The sequence below is a fragment of the Jaculus jaculus genome, chromosome 2, assembly GCF_020740685.1.
Source record: "Jaculus jaculus isolate mJacJac1 chromosome 2, mJacJac1.mat.Y.cur, whole genome shotgun sequence".
In the NCBI taxonomy this organism is placed as follows: domain Eukaryota; kingdom Metazoa; phylum Chordata; class Mammalia; order Rodentia; family Dipodidae; genus Jaculus; species Jaculus jaculus.
The window spans coordinates 17,239,654-17,262,542 of NC_059103.1; the positions used below are offsets into that span (position 1 = coordinate 17,239,654).

Consider the following 22,889-nt stretch of genomic DNA (forward strand, 5'->3'; position numbering starts at 1 on the left):
TTGTTTTCCTTTGAGCATCAGAGGAAGCCAAGCCACTGGCTTCCTTTTTTTTTTTTTTCATATTATTAATATGACAAGCAAAGCTCAACAGAGCCATATTTTCTTTTTATAATGGTGAGACAAGGTCTTGTTCTTTAGCCCAGACTGGCCTTGACCTTGTGATATTCCTGCCTCAGCCTCCTCAGGGCTGGGATAACAGGCATGGGATAATATCATGACACCTGGCTAAAACTGAGTCCCGTTCTACTGTTAGAAGAGCTAATGAAAGGGTGGGGTAGTTAGATCTCAAAGGGGAAAGACTTAAGCTCTATGCTAAAGTTGTCTCTTTGGCTTAGAAAATACCTTTCTTAAGTGTGTTTATTTTGGCCCAACCATTCAGTACTAAGTGATGTTCACTGGCCATAACCATTCAACCTGTTTCCCCAGTGCGTAAGCGCTGGTTTGTTAATACCTGATGAAAGCAGAATGTTCCCAGAAATCTGTCCAGAAGGTGACCTCTGAACACACGTTGACTTACCTGGAATGGGGCTGGGGTAGGAAACAGACGATGGAAGACAGGTAAACACCAGGACAGTTCCTGGTGGCTTACCACCACATGCTCCTTCTCTAACCAGGAAGCAGGAGGCCCAAGCTTTGTTGTTTGTGATTGCAGGTGACTCATAACTCCATTACAAGAAAGCAGACCTAGTGTTGATATGAGGAACAACTCCTTGTTACAGATGCAGCTACTGAAGCTAGTGTAGAATAGGGCTGGGCAGAGAGGAGGTAGGAAAGGTTGGCTCCTGCCTTCTGTTGCAAGACAGAAGAATGCTCCTCAAGGGTAGAAGAGAGACTTGATAACTGCACATGCCGAGAGAGCTGGAAGGAAGACATTGTTTCCTCTTCTCCTCTTTCCTTTTCTTCTAATTTAGAAATGGACAAGGAAGGCTACCCACACGAATGGGTTGTTGACTGTCAGTGAAGCGTTTGTGGTCACTGGGCTGCAATAAAGATGTGATGAATTTCTGTGTAACATTTTTTTTTTAAAGATTTTTTTAAATTATTTATTTGAGAGCGACAGACACAGAGAGAAAGACAGATAGAGGGAGAGAGAGAGAATGGGCGCGCCAGGGCTTCCAGCCACTGCAAACGAACTCCAGATGCGTGCGCCCCCTTGTGCATCTGGCTAATGTGGGACCTGGGGAACCTAGCCTCGAACCGGGGTCCTTAGGCTACACAGGCAAGCGCTTAACCACTAAGCCATCTCTCCAGCCCATCTGTGTAACATTTTGAGGGTTAAAAAAAACAAATAAACAGTAGTCCTGGGGAGGTTAAGATAGGCCCCAGTACCTTCTCTTCTTTGGATTTAATTCACAGACATTCCCTGATTAGCTCTCTGGACAGCTAATTTGCATTATGGCATGGCAGCATTTGCTAGGTAGGACTTCCTAGTCACAAGACCTGCCAGCTGGCACCTTCAGAAGAGAGAGACAAGTGACACAAAAGCAAGAATAAGGCCTTTGCCATCTTGTTCTTGGCAAGCAGAGCTTTCTGAGTAGGAGCCATCATTTCAGGCCCACGTGGGACAGGGGGAAAACAGGTTGTGACTCCCTCATGACTGGGCTTTTGGAGAGCTGATGATTGAAGGTACTTGGTGAGGACAAAGCGCTCTTGTTTCATGGAAGGAAAAAAAAACCCTCTGTTGCCCAAATGCAGAGAGCTGGGGACAGATGAAAAGTGGTTTCTTTGAAATGTCTTCTTTCTGACCATGCTTGCTCTGTCTTATTCCAGAAACCAGGGAAGTGGTGCGCAATGCACGTTCACATTGCCTGGCAGATTTACCACCATCAACAGAAAGTCAAGGTTGGTGCGATCCTCTTGGTATATAGGTGAAGGTGGGGGCAGGGATTGGGAGTGAGGGACCTGTTGGAAAACCATTGATAACAGAGCCTGATGAGCCACAGGCAGGAAAGGTGGGATTCTCTTTTTGTTGTTGTTGTTTGTTTGCTTTATTTGTTGCTGTTGTTTTGTTTGTTCTGTTGTTGCTTTTGTTATTTTGAGACACAGACACATGTAGCCCATGCTGGCCTTGAACTCAGTGTGTAGGTTAAGGATGACTTTAAGCTCCTGATCCTCACAATGAGGAAGGGTCAAGGGCTAGTCCATCTTAGAAAAGCTACTCAAAAATCAAAGTGTCACTGGGAAAAACCACTAGTGAATTTATGAAACTAAAACATAGATGTTCTGCTTAATGTGTTTTCTCTTTTTTCTTTTTCTTTTTTGAGATAGGGTCTCACACTAGCACAGGCTGACCCAGAATTCACTATGTAGTTTGCAGGGTGGCCTTGAACTCTCGGCAGTCCTCCTACTTCTGCCTCCCAAGTGTTTTCTCTTGTTTGATGAGTTTGTTGTCTTATTGATCCAAAGACTTAAATATGCTTAAAACCCCAAAAGTTAAAGTTTTGAAAATCTAATTATTGTGAGCAAGAATGAAAATGTAGAGAACATTTAATAGCTGAGAAGAGGTAACACCGAATGTCTCTGAGCTGGCATTTTCCTTTTTTTTTTTTTATGGTGTGTGTGTGTGGTTTTGGTTTTAGTTTTTGAGGTAAGGTCTCATTCTAACCTGGAATTCACTATGTAGTCTCAGGGTGGCCTCAAACTCAAGGCAATCCTCCTACTTCTGCCTCCTAAACTATGGGATTAAAAGTGTGCGCCACCACACCCGGCTCTGGGCTGACATTTTTTGTTTTGTTTTTATATTGCAATTAAAAATTTTTTGTTGCTGTTGTTGTTCATTCTATTCATTTATTTGAGAGTGACACAGAGAGAGGAAGAGGCAGAGAGAGAGAATGGGCACTCCAGGGCCTCCAGCCACTGCAAACAAACTCCAGACGCGTACGTCCCCTTGTACATCTAGCTAACATGGGTCCTGGGGAACCGAGCCTCGAACCTGGGTCCTTAGGCTTCACAGGCAAGCGCTTAACCGCTAAGCCATCTCTCCAGCCCTATATTGCAATTTTTTGAGGCAGGATCTCACTCTAGCCTAGGCTGACTTTGAACTCATAGGAGTGCTCCTCCTTCTTCAGTGCTGGGATTAAATGCGTGAGCCACGTGTTCAGATTGGGAATTTTTTTTTTTTTTCTAAATGAAACATACTCTTGATTTTGGATAAATGACAATTTGTATTGTAAATGAAAATGATAGGACCATCCATTGGCATTACCTATCATTCTGGAAGTAGTGGTATATATACAGAATCCTTCTGGTGACTGGTGTTGAGAATTAGAATACTCAATCCTTACCAAGATATTCTAACCAGTTACCATACCCCCCCCCCCCTCTCTCTCTCTCTCTCTCTCTCTCTCTCTCTATATATATATATATATATATATATATATATATATATATATATATATATATATATATATATATACATATATATATATATACACTCACACATACATACATATATATATGGTCTTATATCACCCAGACTAGCCTCGAACTTACTATCCATCTGAAGATGACCATACACTCATGATCCTTATGCCTCTGCCTCCCATGTATAAAGATTACATGCATGCATGGTGATTTTCTTTTCCTTTTTGTGTATGTTTTCATCATCTGTGTGACTACAACATACTTTAGAAAGGCTTTTGGATGCAGTAGTGAAGTAAAGTACAACTAGTCTGGAAAGCCCCAGTGCTTGGCCCAGGGATGAAGCAGCTGACAAGTCTGTGTTTATAGCCTGAGTAACTGCCTGGGAAAATGGTAGGAAGCACCCATGGTCATTCCCGTGAACTTCGCTTCATCCCAAGGAAGAGCGGTGCTTGGAGTTGGGGAATTGGCTCAGTAGATAAATCAGTCACCATACAAGCATGATGACTTGAGTTTAGATCCCTAGCACCCATCTAAAAGACAGGCACAGGCTAGAGAGACAGCTTGGTATTAAGGTGCCTGCCTGCAAAGCCAAAGGAAATGGGTTCAATTCCCCAGGACCCATGAAAGCCAGATGCACAAAGTGATGCTTGCATCTGGAGTTTGTTTGCAGTGGCGAGCGGCCCTGACACACACCCTCCCCCATCTGCTTCTTTTTCTCTCAGACAAATAAATAAAAATAAAACATTTTTTTAAAAGGCATGCATTGCACCATGTGCTTGTAATTCCAGTTGTGTGGAGGCAGAGACAGGAAGATCCCTTTGCCTTTGTGGCTAGCTCAGTTAGCCAAATCTGTGAGGCCTAGGTTCAGTGAGACACCCTGTCTCAATAAATAAATAAATAAGGTGGCAACCACCTGAGGAAGACACTCAACATCAGCCTCAGGCCTTCACATACACGTGTACACACCTTCACACCCACATGTACACATGCAAAAACAGGTGGTGCTCTGTGTTTTAAAACAAAGTAAGACTCAGTGAAAAGACAAAAGGCATACCTCCATGAATAAAGTCACTGAGACATTGTTCTTTGGTTTACAAGCACTGGCCCCTTTTCCTCGTGCCCCATCAGTGGGTTTGGCTCACTTTCCCCTGATTGCTAGGTGAAGTGAGGCACAGTTAGGACCCTTATAGATAGTGTAGCTTAGCTAGGAAGCAGGGGTACTCTTTGATCTAACTAGGGGTTGGAGATTCCTCCAGGGCACTCTGGGTTCTGGGTGGCGGGGTGAACAGAGCGGCAAGTGAAACATGTCTTCCTTTTAACTCCTTCAGTGTTAAGCAATGAAGGATGGTAGAGATGCCACTTAGACAGCTCGCCCTCCGTCCAGACACCCCTGGTGGTTTCATCTTTCATTACCCCCATTCAATTAGCAGGACCTCTCGAATGGAAGATGACTGTTCGTCTTCCTTCCCCGCAAATGGTTTGTAGTCCCCAAGCCCCGTTTTGCTTCATGGACCTGAGTTGTGTTTAATGAATCTGCTCTATGTACCATGTGAGATTAGCACTTAAAGAACTTGGCATCCAAATTAAAGGAAGTGCTCAAAAGGTTGTTATACATTTATGGACCATCAGAAGTCTGCATTGGGGGTTCAGCTACATCTTGAGAGTAGAGCTTTCAGTATAATATTCCCTATTGATCAGAGCAGAAATTGCATCTCCCCTCTCTCTTTAACATTCATTTGCTCATGACTGTTATGTGCGGGGCAGAGGTGGGGGGAGGGGAGTACGCCTGTGCCACAGCAGACACTTGGAGGTCTGAGGACAACCCAAACGTTTGTCCTCTCCTCCCATTTTGCTGGAAACAAGGTCTCCCATTTCGCCTGGACTCTACCACTTCCCGCGTGCCGATCTAACTGCTCTGTGAGCTCGCTGGTTCTCCTGACTCCTTCTCCCACTCTGTAGGCATGCTAGGGTTACAGGTGTGTACGGGCTCCTTTGCATCCAGCTTCATGTGGGTGCCTTTAACTGCTGAGCCGTCTCCCTAGCCCTCCACTTACCCATTCTTTCAGTCACTCACCAAGGATTCACGGAGAGCTTATGCCTGTACGCTACTTCATGGGCCAGGCTGAGGGGCAGCAAAGCCCAGGGTGGGCATGTGGCGGCGGCGGTGGTGGTGAAGTCTTATGGGATCCTAAAAGTTTGGCTATCTTCCTTGGTCCATAACCCTCGCGCCACACTTTGACTATGTGGATGCCATCTTCTGTGAGACAGCTTTGAGACAGCTGGGCGCAGATCCCCTGGAATGTCAAAGATCTTGAAGTGAGACAAGAAGAGGGCCAAGAAGGGCTAGGGAGATAGCTTGGTTGGTAAAGTGCTTGTATTGCAAGCAGGAAGACCTGAGTCTGATTCTTAGGCCCTACATTAAGAAAAAGCCGGGCAAGGGCTGGAGAGATGGCTTAGTGGTTACGGCACTTGCCTGTGAAACCCAAGGACCCAGGTTCAATTCCCCGCAACCTACACAAGCCAGATGCTCAAGGTGCATGCATCTGGAGTTTTTTTGTGTGCGGTGGCTGGAGGCTCTGGCATGACCATTCTCATTCTTGCTTTCTCTCCTTGTCTCTCAAATAAATAAATCATATACATATACATATATATTTAAAGAAAAAGCTGGATGAGGTTGAACTTGCCTATGATCCCAAGTGCTGGGGAAGTGGAGACAGAAGCATCTCTGGGTCTTACTAGCCACTTAGTCTAGGTTCACTCACTTAGTCTAGGCTCACTGGTGAGGCTTCTATCTCAAAACAAGTGGCTGATACAACACCTGAGGTTGTCCTCTGGCCTCATACACAAAAGCACATATGCACATGCATCCATGCGCATGAACGCATGCGTGCATGCGTGCGCGCGCGCGCACACACACACACACACACACATACACCAACAGAAATACTTAGTGTGGGTCTGGGTCATGGTGGCAGGGAGCAGTGCTGGTCTAGAGAGGCAGGAAGCTGGCTGAAAGGACAGGCTGAGAAGACTGGAGACGACTTTGAAGCCATCCAACTCAGAGAGCTTCTAGCTTCCCAGTGATACCATGGAGGGACTGACTGAACATCTAGGGAGGGAGCTAAGTTAGCCTAGGTGGGTAAGTGAGGCGACGGCATGATTCTGTGGAAAGCAAAGACTTCATCTATATAAGAGGGTCTCCGTACTTATTAAGTCTGGTCTAAGTTCCTCCTCTTCCTCAGGCACTTAGGAAGGAGGAAAGAAAGATAACCCTGGGCATGAAGGGAACACCCTGCTTGGTTTTCCTTTGGGGTGTGTGTGTGTGCACGCGTGCGCACGCACATGTGCACGTTCATATGTCTATGAACGCATGTGTGTAACTAGAAATTGATGTCAAGTGTCTCCCTCAGTCACTTCCCACCATAGTTTTTGAAACAGTGTCTCTCAATGAACCTACATCTCACCAGTTTGGCTAGACTAGCTAACCAGTGAGTCCCAGAGATTCCCTGTCTCTGTCTTCCCAGTGCTGGGATTACAGGTGCACTCCACCACACCCAGCATTTTACATGGGTTCTGGGGATCTGAACTCAGGTCTCCAGGCTTGAACAAGCTCTTCACACACTGAACCATCTCCTCAGTCTTTGTTTGTTTGATTTTGTTTTTTTGAGGTAGGGTCTCACTCTAGTCCAGACTGACCTGGAATTCACTATGTAGTCTCAGGGTGGCGATCCTCCTACCTCTGCCTCCTGAGTGCTGGGATTAAAGGCATGTGCCACTACATCTGGCTTTTTTTTTTTTAATTATACAACAGTGATCATTTGGAAATTAGTGTGCAGGCCTGCAAATATTTTCCTATAATGTTCAGTTACTAATGTGCTATGGTCTATTAGAATATGGCAAATAGTCATTAAAAAACAATTAATTTACACGGCAGATGACTCATGCAGACTTCCTCATAAAACCAGCTGTAAAATGCTATCATTTAAAAACTTTCAGCCAGGCATGGTGGTACATGCCTAAAATCCCAGCACTCCAGAGCCTAAGGCAGCAGGATTATGAGGTGACCCTCAGCTACATAGTGAGTTCAAGGCCATCCTGAACCACCCAAGATCCTGTCTCAAAAAAGAAAAAAAAACCCAAATAGCTACAGATATATCTCAGTTGGGAGAGTGCTTGCTTAGTAGCATATATGATGCACTGGATTTAATCCTAAGCACCACACTAAAAAAAAAAAAAAAGCAGAGGTGGGGTGCTGGAGAGATGGCTTAGTGGTTAAGGCGCTTGCTTGCAAAGGACCTCGGTTCAATTCCCTAGGACCCTCATAAGCCAGATGCACAAGGTGGTACATGCGACTGGAGTTTGTTTTCAGTGGCTGGAGGCTCTGGTGCGCCCATTCTTCTTAGGCACAGAGCCCAAGTATGTGCTTCGCAGGATTGGCCCCTCCCATCTCGGACTGTTCATCAATTCCTTTGTTGTCTGCTGTCTGTCTCATGACCATCTTCTCTCCTTCCTCTTGGTGCTGTAGAAACAGATGCAGTCAGACCCACACAAGCTGGACTTCGGGTTGAAACCTGAGTTCCTGAGCCGTCCTCCAGGCCCCAGTCTCTTTGGAGCCATCCATCACCCCCATGACCTGGCAAGGCCTTCTACTTTGTTCTCTGCCGCTGGTGAGTTTGGGGCATGGAGGTGGAGATCTAAGACTGCCGCTCTCAGGTCCCTACATAAGTGATGTTTGGGTTCCCTGCCCCTGCTCACTAAGTATCTGAACTAATACAGTTTATGCCAGCTCATAAAGCAGCATGACCACGTGGCAGGGGAGATGGGCCCTGCTTCCTCCAGCAAGGAAGGAAATGTCACCTTTCCCTTAGGGAACTCCCATTGCGCCTGATTGCCATTTATTTCTGTATTAAGCCGATAGAACTCACTTAGAAGGTATTGAGAAAGATCTGAACACTTACAAAGGTGAATCGCATGGAAATAATGCCAGGAATTATTGTATAAGGATGCCTTGACCTCACTCTAGGTGCCCACAGAGACTTATTGTCCCTGCACTGTGACAGTCATACTGAGTGTGGAGTGTCAGAGGATATATAAATGTTTAGGGGTTGGGGAGATGGTTCTGTGAATCAAGCTGTGCCATACAACCGTGAGGACCTGAGTTCAGATTCCCAGCACTCAGGTAAACATCAGGTGGGCAGACGTAAAGTCCTGTCTGTAATCCCAGCATTTGGGGGATAGAAATGGGCTCCTTGAAGCAAACCTAGTCTAGCCTAGTGGGTGACCTCTGAGCATGAGTGAGAGACCCTGACTCAGTAAATAAAAATGAGAGCAGCTGGGGAAGCAAAAGTGGAAGGATCACCATGAATTCAAGGCCACCCTAAGACTACAGAGTGAATTCCAGGTCAGTGAGGGCTAGAGCGAGACCCCACCTCAGAACAGACAAACAAAAAAAGTGAGGGTTGGAGAGATGGCTTAGTGGTTAAGGCACTTGACTGTGAAGCCTAAGGGCCCATGTTTGACTCTCCAGATCCCACATAAGCCAGATGCACAAAGGTGAGACAAACGCAAGGTTGCATACGTCCACTAGGTGGCGCAAGCATTGGAGATTGATTTCAGTGGCTGAGGTGCTGGTGCGTCTATTCACTCTCTCTCTCTAAAATTAAAAACAAAAATAAAAAATGAGAGCAATGAAGACACCAGACATCACCCTCTGCCCTCCCTATCCACATGCACATGTGCATACACACACACACACACACACACTCCCACACACATGTGCCCACCCAAATATGGGCATGCATACACACATGCACAGAAACCATGCCACACATACATATGCAGTTCATATAGCTTAGCCGTGCATAGTGGTACACACACCTATCACCCCGGCACTCAGGAGGCAGAGGCAAGAGTATTGCTGATAGTTCAAGGCCAGCTTGGGCTACATGGTAAGTTCTACCCCTTGTCTCAAAACAAATAAACAAACAAACAAACAACAACAACAAAAAAAAAAAAACAGAAGCCAGGCATGGCGACACAGGCCTTTAATCCCAGCGCTAGGGAGCCTGAGGAAGGAGAGTAGCCATGAGTTTGAGGGAAACCTGGGGCTACAGAGTGAGTTCCAGGTCTGCCTGGGCTAGAGTGAGACCCTGCTTCAGAAACAAACAGAAAAGGCCCAAAGCAAACAGGGACGGGAATGTAGCACAGCGGGCAGGGCAGAGTGCTTGCCTAACACGCACGCGGCCCTGGGTTCCATTCCCTGCAAGGCAGAGTCACCAGGTGTGGTGGCGGGATGTCCGTCATCCTGACACTCGGGATGTGGTGGTGAGGGGACCTAAGGTTCAAAATCATCTAGCTGTAGCAAATTCAAGGCCACACGGAATGTAGCATCTTTGAATTCTGTTGGTATCAGTGGTGGTTAACTATTTAGTCTTTTTTATTGGGGTGGTGAGGGACAGGCTTTCACCTACTAGCCTCAGACTCTCTCTATAACCAAGGATGACCTTGAACTCCTGATCCTCATGTCTCCACATCCCCGGTACTAGAATTACAGGTGTGTGCCACTATGCCCATTTATGTAGTGCTGGGCATGGAACCTGGGGTTTTGTGCATGCTGGGCAAGCACCCTACCCACTGAGCCACATGCCCAGCCCATTCTAGAGCACTGTTCCCGGCCATGGAACCACACTCAGTGCTTGAAAATGATGGCACTGGGCTTGTTCTAGTAATACGGAGCTCCTTGACTTCATACCTGCCGTGTAAGTAAAATGTATCCTTCTAAGTAGAATTTATATATCCTTCTGGACATAGATAGTGAAGGAACCCACCAATTCTGACCCTCAGGGTACACATGCTCAACCCATCCTGCTTGCTGCCTCTCCAACTTCTGATCCAAGGCTTATTTTTGTTAGACCAACACCCCCCCAACCCCCCACTGTGGAAGAGAGAAATAGCCACATTGCATGAAATCATTAAGACAGGCTTTGCGGCCAAATCCAGGGAGCCACGCAGTTGCTGAGGTCTCGGGTCTGCCTCTCACTTCTGACAGGGACATGTTTGAATCCTCTGCTGTCGTGGCTGCTAGCTCTGGTACAGGGCTACACGAAGAGCAAATTGTGCAGACAAATAGATTTCCCCCTGGTTTTCACTGGAACCAAGTGTATAAATTGGCTTCTTTTGTTTCAGTCACTCCGGAACTGGGTATCCCCAGGGGCCTCGGGCCAAGGAGCTCTGGTCTTCATGGAAGCATTAATTAGCTTGTACTACACAGACAGTATGTGGCCAGAATTTTATTTATCTGGCCACATTGGTAATGCTTAGTGAATGCTGTGGAATACCATTCACTTTATGGGGATCGGAAATTGTGTTTGACACTTCCCAGCCCCTTGCAGGACTGGGCAGATCAGATGGACAACCCCTCTGGTGCCTTTGAATCCTGAGATGCTGTGACTGTGACTAATGTTTCCCCTATATGCTCTAAGGCTTACTAAACACACTCAGGCCGACAATGCCCCTGTGGACCAGGGACCCACCAGGCTTAAAAGATAAATCCAGTCAACAGAGAGTAGCAGGGTACAGCCCTCCTACATCTGATCTGTTTTCCTGAAGGAATTTGCATTTGTTGGTGGGAGCTCAGGCCAAGTGCAAGGGCATGTTATGAAATGTTAGTAATCTGTGATTCCCAGACTCTGCATATACTTCTGTTCTGGAAGGTAATCTTTTTAGCAGTATTGGATTTCGTTCCAAATGGTTATTTGGCGGAACTTTGAACTGACATTTAACCTCTCCATACTTGTTAAATTCAGCCAGTTCCATCTTACATGGAATAAACCCGGAGCCTTCTTCAGATAACCTTGTCAAAGCAGGGAAGCAGCGCCTGCCTCCTCAGAGCTCCTTCCCTGCTAGGAACAATGCATTAACACATGTGATGCCCCTGCGCTTTATTTTTTTTTTAATTTTATTTATTTATTTATTTGAGAGCGACAGATACAGAGAGAAAGACAGATAGAGGGAGAGAGAGAGAATGGGTGCACCAGGGCTTCCAGCCTCTGCAAATGAACTCCAGACGCGTGCGCCCCCTTGTGCATCTGGCTAACGTGGGACTTGGGGAACCGAGCCTCGAACCGGGGTCCTTAGGCTTCACAGGCAAGCGCTTAACTGCTAAGCCATCTCTCCAGCCCGCCCCTGCGCTTTAGAAGTATTGACCTTGCCCAATCCACACGCACACACGCATGCTGCTCCTCTCACTCCATCCTTCTTTGTCATCCTCTTTCAGGAAAATAACCCAGGTGTTTTAAAGAAATGCATTATAGGCCTAATACAAAGCAGAAAAGCAAAGGGAGAAGGTAAATTAGACCCTGGGTTCTTGGCAGGTATGTAGAGTCAAGTTATAAGATTTCTGGTGTTCAAACATAGGCATGGGGCTAGGGAGATGGATCAGTGGATAAAATAACTGCTTCCCAACACCCACCCCCCCCCAAAAAAAAATGCTGGGCACCATGGTGCACCTGTAATTCGAGCACTGGGGAGGCAGAGACAGGAGGATTCCCAGGGCTTACTAGCTAGCTAGTCTATCCAAACGTATGGTCTCCTTGTTCAGAAAAAAAATCCCTGTCTCGAAAAATAAGGTGGAGGGCTGGAGAGATGGCTTAGCAGTTAAGGTGCTTGCCTGTGAAGCCTACAGAACCATGTTCGATTCCCCAGGAACCCACATAAGTCAGATACACAAAGTGGCACCTGTGGGAAGCGGAGGGGTGGCTGGCGAACTTCGCCCGTACTTCAACATCTTTTCTTCCAGGCTTTCAAACAAGTTTGGAGTTAGTTGAATTCTAGACGTGTGCTCTTCCTAAGACCTGGTTTTGTTTGTTTGGATTCGCAGGTGCTGCACACCCTACCGGGACCCCTTTTGGGCCCCCTCCCCACCACAGCAACTTCCTCAACCCTGCCGCCCACCTAGGTGAGTTGCCCCGTGACGCCACCTCAGTCACGGCGCCCCAGCCATCCCCGTCCTCCGCGGAATGCTGTCCTCGCCGCCCTCACCGGAGGTTTGGGGAGGGGGAAGCAGCCATGTTGCGTACCCTTGCATCCCTCACCGCCTCGTCTTTGAGATTTCAGCACTATCCACACCTCACCCCGCAGTACATCCTTGAGTGCAGTGTCAGGGAGAGGGCCATTCCTTGGGCACTCAGAGAATCCAAGTTCAAGACAGGGTCTTCCTAGCCATGGTAGAAAGACAGTGAAATCTCACTGTCCACTGAAGGACACCTCGGGAGGTAGAAAGACAGACAAGACGGGTGTTGTGTAGACACACGGCACTTCGCTATTGATGACTGCCTGGGAAAGGGTTATGCTTTGTAGGTGGCCTCCCCATTTGATATTTCCAGAAGGTATGCAGGCAGACCCAGATAATGGCATCTACAGCAAGGACATAGGTAGGTAGGTAGGTAGATAAATTAGAATTTCATCACTGAGATTTGCTTTGTCTTATTTGTGTGCCCACACACCTGTCATGCCAGGACTCAGAAGGGGGAGTCAAGGGAGAGGGATCAGGAGGTCAAGTCCAGCCTTGGCTAGATGGTGAGTTTGAAGGCAGTCTGAACTACATGAGACCTTGGCTCAAAAGGGGCAGGGAGCTAGGTATGTAACTCAGTGCGTAGAGGAACGCCTGACTCCTGAAGCGTGAGGCCTGAGTTCAATCTCCACGACCTGTGTGAGAATGCCAGATGTGTAAGTACCTACCTAGGGGAGAGGCAACGACAGGGGGATCCCTGGAGCTCACTGACCAGACAGTCATGCGTACTTAGTGAGCTCAGGATAATGACACCCTGTTTGTAAACAAAGGTGGAGGACAGGTGGAGGACGGTGCTCCTGAGGCTAACTCTTAGGTCATCTGGTTTCCATACGCACATACACCACATACACGAAAGAAAGAGAGTGAAGAAAGGAGGGAGAGATGGGGAGAGAGAGGGAGGGAAGGGGAAAGGAAGGAAGGAAGGAAGGGTGAACTTCTGGAGGCCGGCAGCCAAGGCAGAAAGGTGGCTGAGAACAAGAGCTGTCCTTACCCCACCCCCTCTGCAAAGGAGGAAAGATCCAGACTGACCCATCCTGGACAAGGGGTCCTCATGACTCCTTAACTCAGTGCCAACATCCAAGTGTAACTAAACCTTCACCCAGTCTGCTATGGGAGCCTGTGTAAAGAAGACAAGGACCCGCATCGCTTTCCCAGCTCCCAGGAAGCCCATTTTCCTCACCCAGGAGAGTCCCTGACCACCTCTTCCTTCCCCATTCTCATCCGCAGAGCCTTTCAATCGGCCGTCTACGTTCACGGGCCTGGCAGCGGTTGGCGGCAATGCCTTCGGGGGACTTGGCAACCCTTCAGTTAGTGAGTACCGCTAACGTTTTATAGCTGCCTTTGACTACTTCTCTGACCTGTATGTCTGAAGACCTTTCTAGAAAACGAGAAACTCTACTTTTAGAAAACTGATTTGGACTTGGGATATGGGTCACTGGTAGTTCAGTACTAGCCTAGAATCCCCCAGTGGGCCTATGGCTATGCTCAGAAGTAAAGCACTTGCCTAGAATCCCTCCAGTGAGGAACTGAGGGCATAGCTCAGCAGTAGGGCACCTGCCCAGCACGTGGGAGACCCTGGGTTTCATCCCCAGCACCACCCCTCACAAAAAAAGGAAAACCGAAGGTAGGTTAGATCATTGCAAAAGTAGGTACAATGAGTAGGTTATGTGTATGTGTGTAAAACCACTCTTGAAAGGAGAGTTCACTGTTGATGTATGTTACCGAGCATCAGGAATGACAGTGTATTGAGACTATAGGAAGTTTACTGTGGGTACAAGTTAGGAGAAAAAAATTGAAAATAAATTTAAATTTTTTAAGACAATTTTATCTTGCCTTTGACATCGGTGGGTTTGGGGGAAAAAAGAGAGACAGAGAACGAGGAGCAGCAGCAAAAAACATTTCCAACCAGGATTATCAAGAGCTGTCAGAGCCACAGGTGGTGGTATGCATACCTGTCACCCCAACACTTAGGAGGCTGAGGCAGGAGGATTGCTCTGAGTTCTACTTGAGACTGGATTACAGAGTGAGATCCAGACTCAATAAGATGAGAGACAGGGAGAAAGAGAGGATGCAACATTTTATGCTCCATGATCTGGTAGAACCATATCACTTCCAATTTGTAGAAAGTTCACTGAGTAGGAAGAGAGTTAAAGACGTGCAACTCCTTTTCCTGTTCTTGACATTATTTAGTCACCAAATATGTGGCTGCTTTTGTTGTTGGTGGTGGTGTTGCTTGGATAAAGTGCTTGCCATGCAAGCATGAATACCTGAGTTTGGATCCTAAGAACACAAGAAGCTGGATCATGCCTACCAGTGAGAAGGGAGGCAGAGACAGATTGACCCAGACGCGCATGGGTCTGCTAGTCTAGAGAAGTCAGCAGTGATTAGCCAGAGACCCTGCCTCAGATAAGATGGATGGTGGGGGCCCACATATGCACACCTACACTCACACACACACGCAAGCACAACATTGGAACTAGGTATGTGGGTACACACCCAAATCCCAGCACTTAGGAAATAGAGGCAGGGCAGATCAGGAGGTCAAGGCCAACCTGGGCTACATGAGACTAAATTAAAGAATTTTTTTTTTTCAGTATAGGAACCTTGCATCTATTCAGGTCATGGTCCTGTGTGGTCTTTTTGACACTTTTTTTTTTGTTTTGTTTTGAGGTAGGGTCTCGCTCTAGCCCAGGCTGACCTGGAATTCACTCTGTAGTCTCAGGGTGGCCTCGAACTCACGACGATCCTCCTACCTCTGCCTATTGAGTGCTGGGATTAAAGGCGTGTGCCACCACACCAGGCAAGACACATTTTTTTTTTAAAACTTGGTAATGATAGAAGGAGCAGCAGTGGGCAGACTGATGTGGAGAGGATTTGTGAATTCTACTGAGTTATTAACCTCTCAGGTCATCCTGATTCCCCTCCCGCATGCCTAGAACTTCTGCATGTCCCACATGTTTGCTGAGGTGACCTACATGCCTCTTAGGTCCCTTTCATTTTTAATCTGCTCTTTCCTCACTTTTACTTTTCATTTAATTTTTTTTTCCTTAAAAAAAAGAAAAAAGTTGTGAGCTACCTCTCCAGTGTAGGACAAAATTTCCTCTAATGAATGTGTTAATCTCCTTTCCTTTTCCAGCTCCCAATAATATGTATTCATTTTAACTCTGAATGCTGTTAAGAGTTTTTTGGTAAGTACCTTCATTACGGCAGATTTATATAATTTCTCTTAAACCTTTTTGTTCTCCACTTCACCATTTCAGCACCCAACTCAATGTTCGGCCACAAGGATGGCCCCAGTATGCAGAACTTTAGCAACCCTCACGAACCCTGGAACCGGCTGCATCGAACACCTCCATCGTTCCCGACCCCTCCGCCCTGGCTGAAGCCCGGGGAACTGGAGCGCAGCGCGTCCGCTGCAGCCCATGACAGAGATAGAGATGTAGATAAACGAGACTCATCCGTTAGTAAAGATGACAAAGAAAGGTACGGAAAGAAAAAAAAAACGCTCTCGAGTCCCACTGGGGGAGCCCCCTCTGGCCCATGTACCAATGGAACCGGCCACCGCCCTCTCCAGGCCCAGCCTCAGCCTTCAGTCCCCTGTAGCCCACGCCCTTCCCAGTCACCACCAGAGACTCTCTCGGCCCCAGGCTAGCACTCTCTGGCACATGCTAACAGATAATGACTACGGTCCTATCCAGAGTGTAGTGCAAGTTGCCCATCTCAGAAATAGTGATACATATTGGCCACCAGAATCCCCCCCCCCTCCACTCCACCCCACCCCAGCCCCCCGAGCCTTAACACATCCAGGTAGAAATCTTCCTCTAGAGGCCAGCACAAGTAGAGCTTTGGATCAGACACACACAGCATGAATCAATACCATATTTGCTTTCGAGTTCGTGTAGTCCATCCGATCACCCACAGGCTTCTCTCTCTCTTTTCTCGCTCTCTTTCTGTTCACCTAGAACGTCATGTTTGCGCATTGCCTCATCGTATTTTTTTTTCAAGTTTTGTTCAAACGCCTACCCTGGGGCTCACAGATGACCAGTACAATTTTTTTTTTCCTTTTAACTAATTTTAGAGAAACGTCGACAAACAAACAAACAAAAAAAAGGCTTGGTTTGTGTTTGGTTTTGCAAGAGAATAAGTAATTTTGTAAAGCCTTGTTGTCTGTGTACTCATTAACCTGTGAGAGTTTAACCTATGTTAAACTAGGAAAGCAGCGTAGAAGCTAGGGAGATGGCTCAGCGGGTAAGAACACTTTCTGAGCAATCGTGAGGGCCTGGTCCACCTTGAGCTCAATTCCCCAGCATTTACATGAAAAGCTAGGCATGGCCACACACGTCTGTAACTCCCAGCTCTGTGGGGAACAGAGGCCAAGGAATCGCTGGGGCTCATGGTGAGGTAGTCGGACCGAACAGAGCACTTCTGGGTTCAGTGAGAGACTGTGTCTCCAGGAAACACACGGATGAGTGTCAGAAGACACTTGATGTTTTCTGGTCTCTACACACATATGCACAAGGGACACACATCTGCATACACACATGCATGCACCATACCACACCAACGCTGTACACACACACACACACACACACACACACACACACGGATAGCAAAACAGAAGAAACAACATTTTTTTTTTTTCTGAAGACTATCATAAGACACTTGGCAAAGTATCTTTTTCTTTTTTCTTTTTCTTTCTTTAGACTGATTTTGTTCTGAATGAACATATACTGGGCTAAAAAATAATCTTAAGGATAAGTTATTTTCAGTGTTTTGGGTTTGACTTTGATTCAAAACTTTGTTTTTTTTCTTTATTGTGTATATAGTGTGTATGTGTGTGTGTTAGTGATTTTAAAAAAGTCAACTTTGCAGGCTCTGTGAGATTTGTAGGTGTTTGTGCTATACAAATTTTCTTTCAAGGCAGTTATGATAAAAAAAAAAGTCTCTCAACCAAGAGGAGGGATGCATTCAGCTCTGTAAAGTGAGTCTTGCTCACCCACTCTAGACCCTGAACTTCCTGGATAACCTGTTGGGGATTGGATTAGATATAACATGGCCATAAAACCAACTCGTGTTTTTCTTAATGGAGTAAAAAATGGCCTCTTAGACTGAAGACCACAAACTTAATAAAAGATCCTCTGCTTCTAGTCTTCCCTTTCCAGTGATTCTCATCAGCCTTTGCATGTTAACAGGAAACCCGATCTGTAGGGAGACTTCCCTAGCGCCCCCCTCCCCCGTGGCCACAGGGTCTGCTCACCCTTCCAGTTCCTCTGCTTCTTGCCTCCCCTCCCTTTTGCCCAAGGTCTGTCCTGAGACTTGAGCCTCATTCTTCTTTGTACCTCTCCAGGTTTCACCTCAATGTCATTCTGTCATCATCCTGCTTTTCCTGAAGTCCTTACCAAGTCCCCATCCAAGACAGGTGCCCTCAAGTTTTCCGTCCACAGGCCCGTGTGTGGACGCTCTCAGAAGCGGCTCTCCTTTCCCCCCCGGGAGGATTTGTGTTCATGGCCTTGCTTCTGACCCTGCCTTGCCTTGCATCCAGCCACCGAGCAGACTTGGGCTTTCTTTCTTTCCCTTGAGCTCCGCTTGCCTTTGAGGCTCCACATCCCAGAGCTCCTTTCTGTTCCCGGATTCTTTGCTGTGAAACTGGGTCTTTGTTCTGAGAGACAGCAGCAGAAGAACTTCCCTAGTTTTTACCCGAGACTCTTCCTCCACCTGGCTTTGTGTCTAATCGGAAGAAAAGTCCTGTTTTGTCTTCATGTTCTTAGGACACATTCTTCACTCAGATGCTTGTGAGCATTTGGGCAGGTGTGGTGTCTTGCGTTCATGAGCGGACCACCTAGGTCCACACTGACTGTCCAGTTAGCTTCTCCTTCCTGAGTTCCATGGAGGCCAGCGGCCTCAAGTACAGACAGAACGATGTTGTCCCCCCCCCCCCCGAGCTCTCCCCACTCACCCTCCACCTCAGGCCTTCACCCCAGGAGAATCTAGTTTGAGAGCATTGGGTGGCTGGGACTGCCCACTGCCTCGGTCACCCAGGGAGCCTCACCACCCGCCCTGGCCTGCTCACACCACCATTTCATTGACGGCCCTTTGCCTGGCGGGCCAAGCCCATTTCATGTCTCTCCCTCTCGCCCCGTGCAGGGAAAGCGTGGAGAAAAGACACTCTAGCCATCCCTCCCCAGCACCTACCCTCCCGGTGAGCGCCCTGGGCCATAACCGCGGCTCCACCGAACCTACGAACACGACGCCCACCACGACGACCAGGGGTCACCTGAACACTGAGGCTCGCGAGAAAGACAAACCCAAAGAGAGGGAGAGAGACCACTTGGAACCCCGAAAGGACATGACCGCCGAAGAGCACAACAAGGCCAAGGAAGGCCACCTGCCCGAGAGGGATGGGCACGGGCACGAGGGCCGCGCTGCAGGCGAGGAGCCCAAACAGCTGGCTCGGGTGCCGTCGCCCTATGCGCGGACCCCGGGCGTGGACAGCGCCAGGCCCAACAGTACCTCCAGCCGGGAGGCCGAGCCACGCAAAGGCGAGCCGGCCTACGAGAACCCCAGGAAGAACTCCGAGGTCAAAGTGAAGGAAGAGCGCAGAGAAGAGCACGATCTGCCGGCCGAGGCCGCGCCGGCCCACCGGACCTCGGAGGCGCCTCCGCCCAGCTCCTCGGCCAGCGCCGCCGCCGTGCACCCGGGGCCCCTGGCATCCATGCCCATGACGGTGGGCGTGGCGGGCATCCACGCCATGAATAGCATCAGCTCTCTGGACAGGACACGGATGATGACACCGTTCATGGGCCTCAGCCCCATCCCCGGGGGAGAGCGTTTCCCGTACCCCTCTTTCCACTGGGACCCTATGAGGGACCCCTTGAGGGACCCCTATCGTGACTTGGATATGCACCGCAGGGACCCTCTGGGCAGGGACTTCCTGCTGAGGAATGACCCTCTGCACCGACTCTCCACACCCCGGCTGTACGAAGCCGACCGCTCCTTCCGGGACAGGGAACCCCACGATTACAACCACCACCACCATCACCACCACCACCCGCTGGCCGTGGACCCACGGCGGGAGCACGAGCGCGGCGCACACCTGGAGGAGCGCGAGCGGCTGCACGTGCTCCGGGAGGACTACGAGCACCCACGGTTGCACCCCGTGCACCCCTCGTCCCTGGACGGCCACCTCCCGCACCCGGGCCTGCTCACGCCAGGCCTGCCCAGCATGCACTACCCGCGCATCAGCCCCACGGCGGGCCACCAGAACGGACTGCTCAACAAGACCCCGCCCACCGCAGCGCTCAGCGCCCCGCCCCCACTCATCTCCACGTTGGGGGGCCGCCCGGGCTCCCCACGGAGGACTACGCCTCTGTCAGCTGACATCCGGGAGAGGCCACCGTCCCATACACTCAAGGACATTGAAGCCCGATAAGTCAGGAGGGTGCAAGGGGAGGGGTGAAGGACCCAACCTCGAGGGACACTCCCCCCCCCCAGCCCCGCAAGACTCCAGAGACACCTCCTGCACCCCACGGACAGGGGGATGCCAAGCCCCACCTCTTCCCCTGTTTAAAAAAAAAAAAGACAATGTATATAATCCATGCAGATTTTGAAAATTTTTTTTTGTATATTATTTGTTGAAATTTTTTCAGATCTTTTAGGCAAGCCCTCTATATGTTTTCATGTTTCCTTACACTTTTTTCCCCCCCGCCTTGTATCACACCTTTTGATTTGAACCAAAACAGTAAGATGACAACATACACTGATTTGAGGATGATGCGGGGTTGGGGTGGCGGGGTCGCATCCATCAGGCAGAGCTCTTTCTGAGGAGGAGGTGTGTACATAGTGTGTAAAAAGAGATTGCTTCGTGAGCTGACGGTTCATATATGCAAAAGATAAGAAGAAAGCTTTACTTTGTACAAATGTAAATAAAGATGAAGTAACATAATACATTAATACTTCTTAAAATGTGCTGTTGCAAACCTATTATCAGTGAACACAGCCCGCCAAGGCCACGTTCCCATCCGCTAAACCCCCTCAACTATGCAATGAATGTTAGGGCTTTTCATGAAAGCCCGCCCGACTCAAAGGAGCCTTCTCAAATCCATCTACAACATACTCAAGGTCATATTTTCCCTGAAAAAGCGCTTACGTGATAGGACTGTTTTCCTTGCTTGTCCCCCACCTTTTTTTTTTTTTAAACAAATGGAGAGGAGAAAAAAAAAAACACTTATTTTTGCAAATCAGACCCCAGACTAGAACTCTGCATCTGATGTGGCTGCATTTGAAGTTGGGCTTCCTGGGAGGGGGGCAGAGGGGAGATAGGGAAAATGAAAGCCCAGGAAGGCAGCTAAGAACCTGGGCAGCTTTGCCTGGAGAAGGTGGCACTTGTCAGATGTCAAAATCAAGGGTCAGGTAGATGGTGTCTGCCAGTATCAAGCACGGTTACCCTTGATCCCATGATCACGCACACACTTCGAGTGGGAAACATGCCTTTTTTTTTCTTTAAGTGTGTCATAGTCCATACGCTGTACACACTTCCTCGTTCTGTAATGCAATTGAACAACACCCAAACAGATCCTGAAAGAAAGCGTACAGTTTTCTCAGATGATGGATATGTTGTTTTTGTTTTTTTTACTGTATTCAATAACCGACGAATTTTAAGGGACAACCCATTTCCCGGTTTGACTCGTTTTATTACGGTTAGGATTCAAGTCCGGAAACAAAACAGGTCGACCTCGCGGAGACATCGAGCCATCGAGAATGACCGAGGTGAAATTGACAGAATATTCTTGTGTGTGCGTGTGTTTTTTGAGTTCGCATCAATCTAACGTCTCTCTTCATGATACTTTTATAATACATTAAGCCTCTTGTCTACATATTTGGAGAGAATATGACTTTACTAGCAGAGAAATACAATATATCTTGTCTACTGGACTGTAAAATCCATGTAAGAAATAAAATTAGTTCCATTTGGTCCTCTAGTATATTAAAGTGCTATCTGACGTTGTTATCCTGTTTTTGCAAAAAAAAAGAAAAAAAAAAGGTTAACTACAGACAATTGTTTCTAAAAGCAGAGAGATCTATTTTAGTAGTAAAATGAAGGTTTAGTTGTGAAATTCAGATTTTGTGAACACCAGACGTTGTGCAGTGTTTTGTTTTGTTTCGTTTTTTTTTTTTTTTAAGACAACTAAAATAAAAAAAAAAGATTTCCAAGGAATATGTACACTGGAACTGTAGTGGTAGCTTTCAGTATTGTAAAGAGATTGTTCTACACAGACCTTTTTCCTGTTTCTCCTATATGTAATAAAGTCCTTTCTGGACCCTCTGTGAACAGGGAAGGGAAGCACCAGAATCTTTGGCATGTCTCATCGGAGGAGCTTTCTTGTGTAACGTAAACTGTGCCATGTTATTAAAAAATGTGAACCAAGCTTCCTGCCGCCTTTTTGTGTGAGATGGATATCCGAAGTCGCCATAATTCAAGAAACCCCCCACCCCTCAGAAAAGAAAGCATGGCCTTTGATTCCTCCGCACCCCCCAGGGGTGAGAGCGGCACTGTGTCCCCCAGCACAGCAGCCAGCCACGGTTCCCAATCTAGTTAACAACCGCCCTTTGTACTGAGCAAAATAAAAGACCTACAGGAGGGAACAAGAGATCTAGCTCTGTAGATACAGTGCTTGCCTAGCCTAGCATGAACTAAGGCCTGGGTTCCATCCCTAGCACCATATTCACTGTGGTGGCGTGAGCCTGGAATCCTAGCACTGGGCGGTGGGGGCGGAAGGGGGAGGCAGGAGGATCAGGAGTTCAAAATTGGGCTGAGGAGATGGCTTAGTGGTTAAAGGGACTTGTTTGCAAAGGCTGGTGGACCAGGTTCAATTCTCTAGTTCCCACGTAAAGCCACGTGTGCATGCATCTAGAGTTTGTTTACAGCAACAAGAGACCCTGATGCACCTGTTTCTTTCTCCTCTCTCCACTTGTAAGTAAAGAAATTAAAATAAAAAAAAGTTCAAAGTAATAGCTACGTAAGTGACTTCAAGAGCAACCTGAGCCATAGGAAACCCTGTCAAAAAACCAGCTGTGGCTCTGGGGATGAGGCTCAGTTAGTAGAATGATCGCCTAGCTTGCACAAAGCCCTGGGTTCTTTTTGTTTGTTTGTTTTTTAAAAGTTTATTTATTTGAGAGAGAGAAAGAGGCAGAGAGAAGGAGAGACAGAATGGGCACACCAGGGCCTATGGGCACTGCAACGCACTCCCAATGCATGCGCCCCCTTGTGCATTTGGATTCCGTGGGTCCTGGGAAGTCGAACCGGGGTCCTTTGGCTTTGCAGGCAAATGCTTTATAACTGCTAAGCCGTTTCTCCAGCCCAAGCCCTGGGTTCTATCCCCAGCACTGTATAAACCATGTGTGGTGGCGAACAGCTGTAATCCCAGCACGCGGGAGGTGGAGTTGAGGTCATAAATTC

General features: G+C 47.8%; 1 protein-coding gene across 6 annotated transcripts in view; it reads left to right on the top strand.

Moving 5' to 3' along the window:
• The window catches only part of Auts2 (activator of transcription and developmental regulator AUTS2), a 1,279,269-nt gene extending 1,257,412 nt beyond the window's left edge, over positions 1 to 21,857 (top strand). For all 6 annotated transcript variants that reach the window (XM_045144589.1, XM_045144590.1, XM_045144585.1 and 3 more), the window contains 6 exons: positions 1,771 to 1,842; positions 7,889 to 8,030; positions 12,242 to 12,319; positions 13,661 to 13,744; positions 15,694 to 15,916; positions 18,578 to 21,857. In XM_045144589.1, coding sequence (XP_045000524.1) covers positions 1,771 to 1,842; positions 7,889 to 8,030; positions 12,242 to 12,319; positions 13,661 to 13,744; positions 15,694 to 15,916; positions 18,578 to 19,862 — 1,884 coding nt within the window. In that variant the 3' untranslated portion in view covers positions 19,863 to 21,857. The remainder of the gene's footprint in view (positions 1 to 1,770; positions 1,843 to 7,888; positions 8,031 to 12,241; positions 12,320 to 13,660; positions 13,745 to 15,693; positions 15,917 to 18,577) is intronic.
• The last annotated feature ends 1,032 nt before the right edge of the window (positions 21,858 to 22,889 follow it).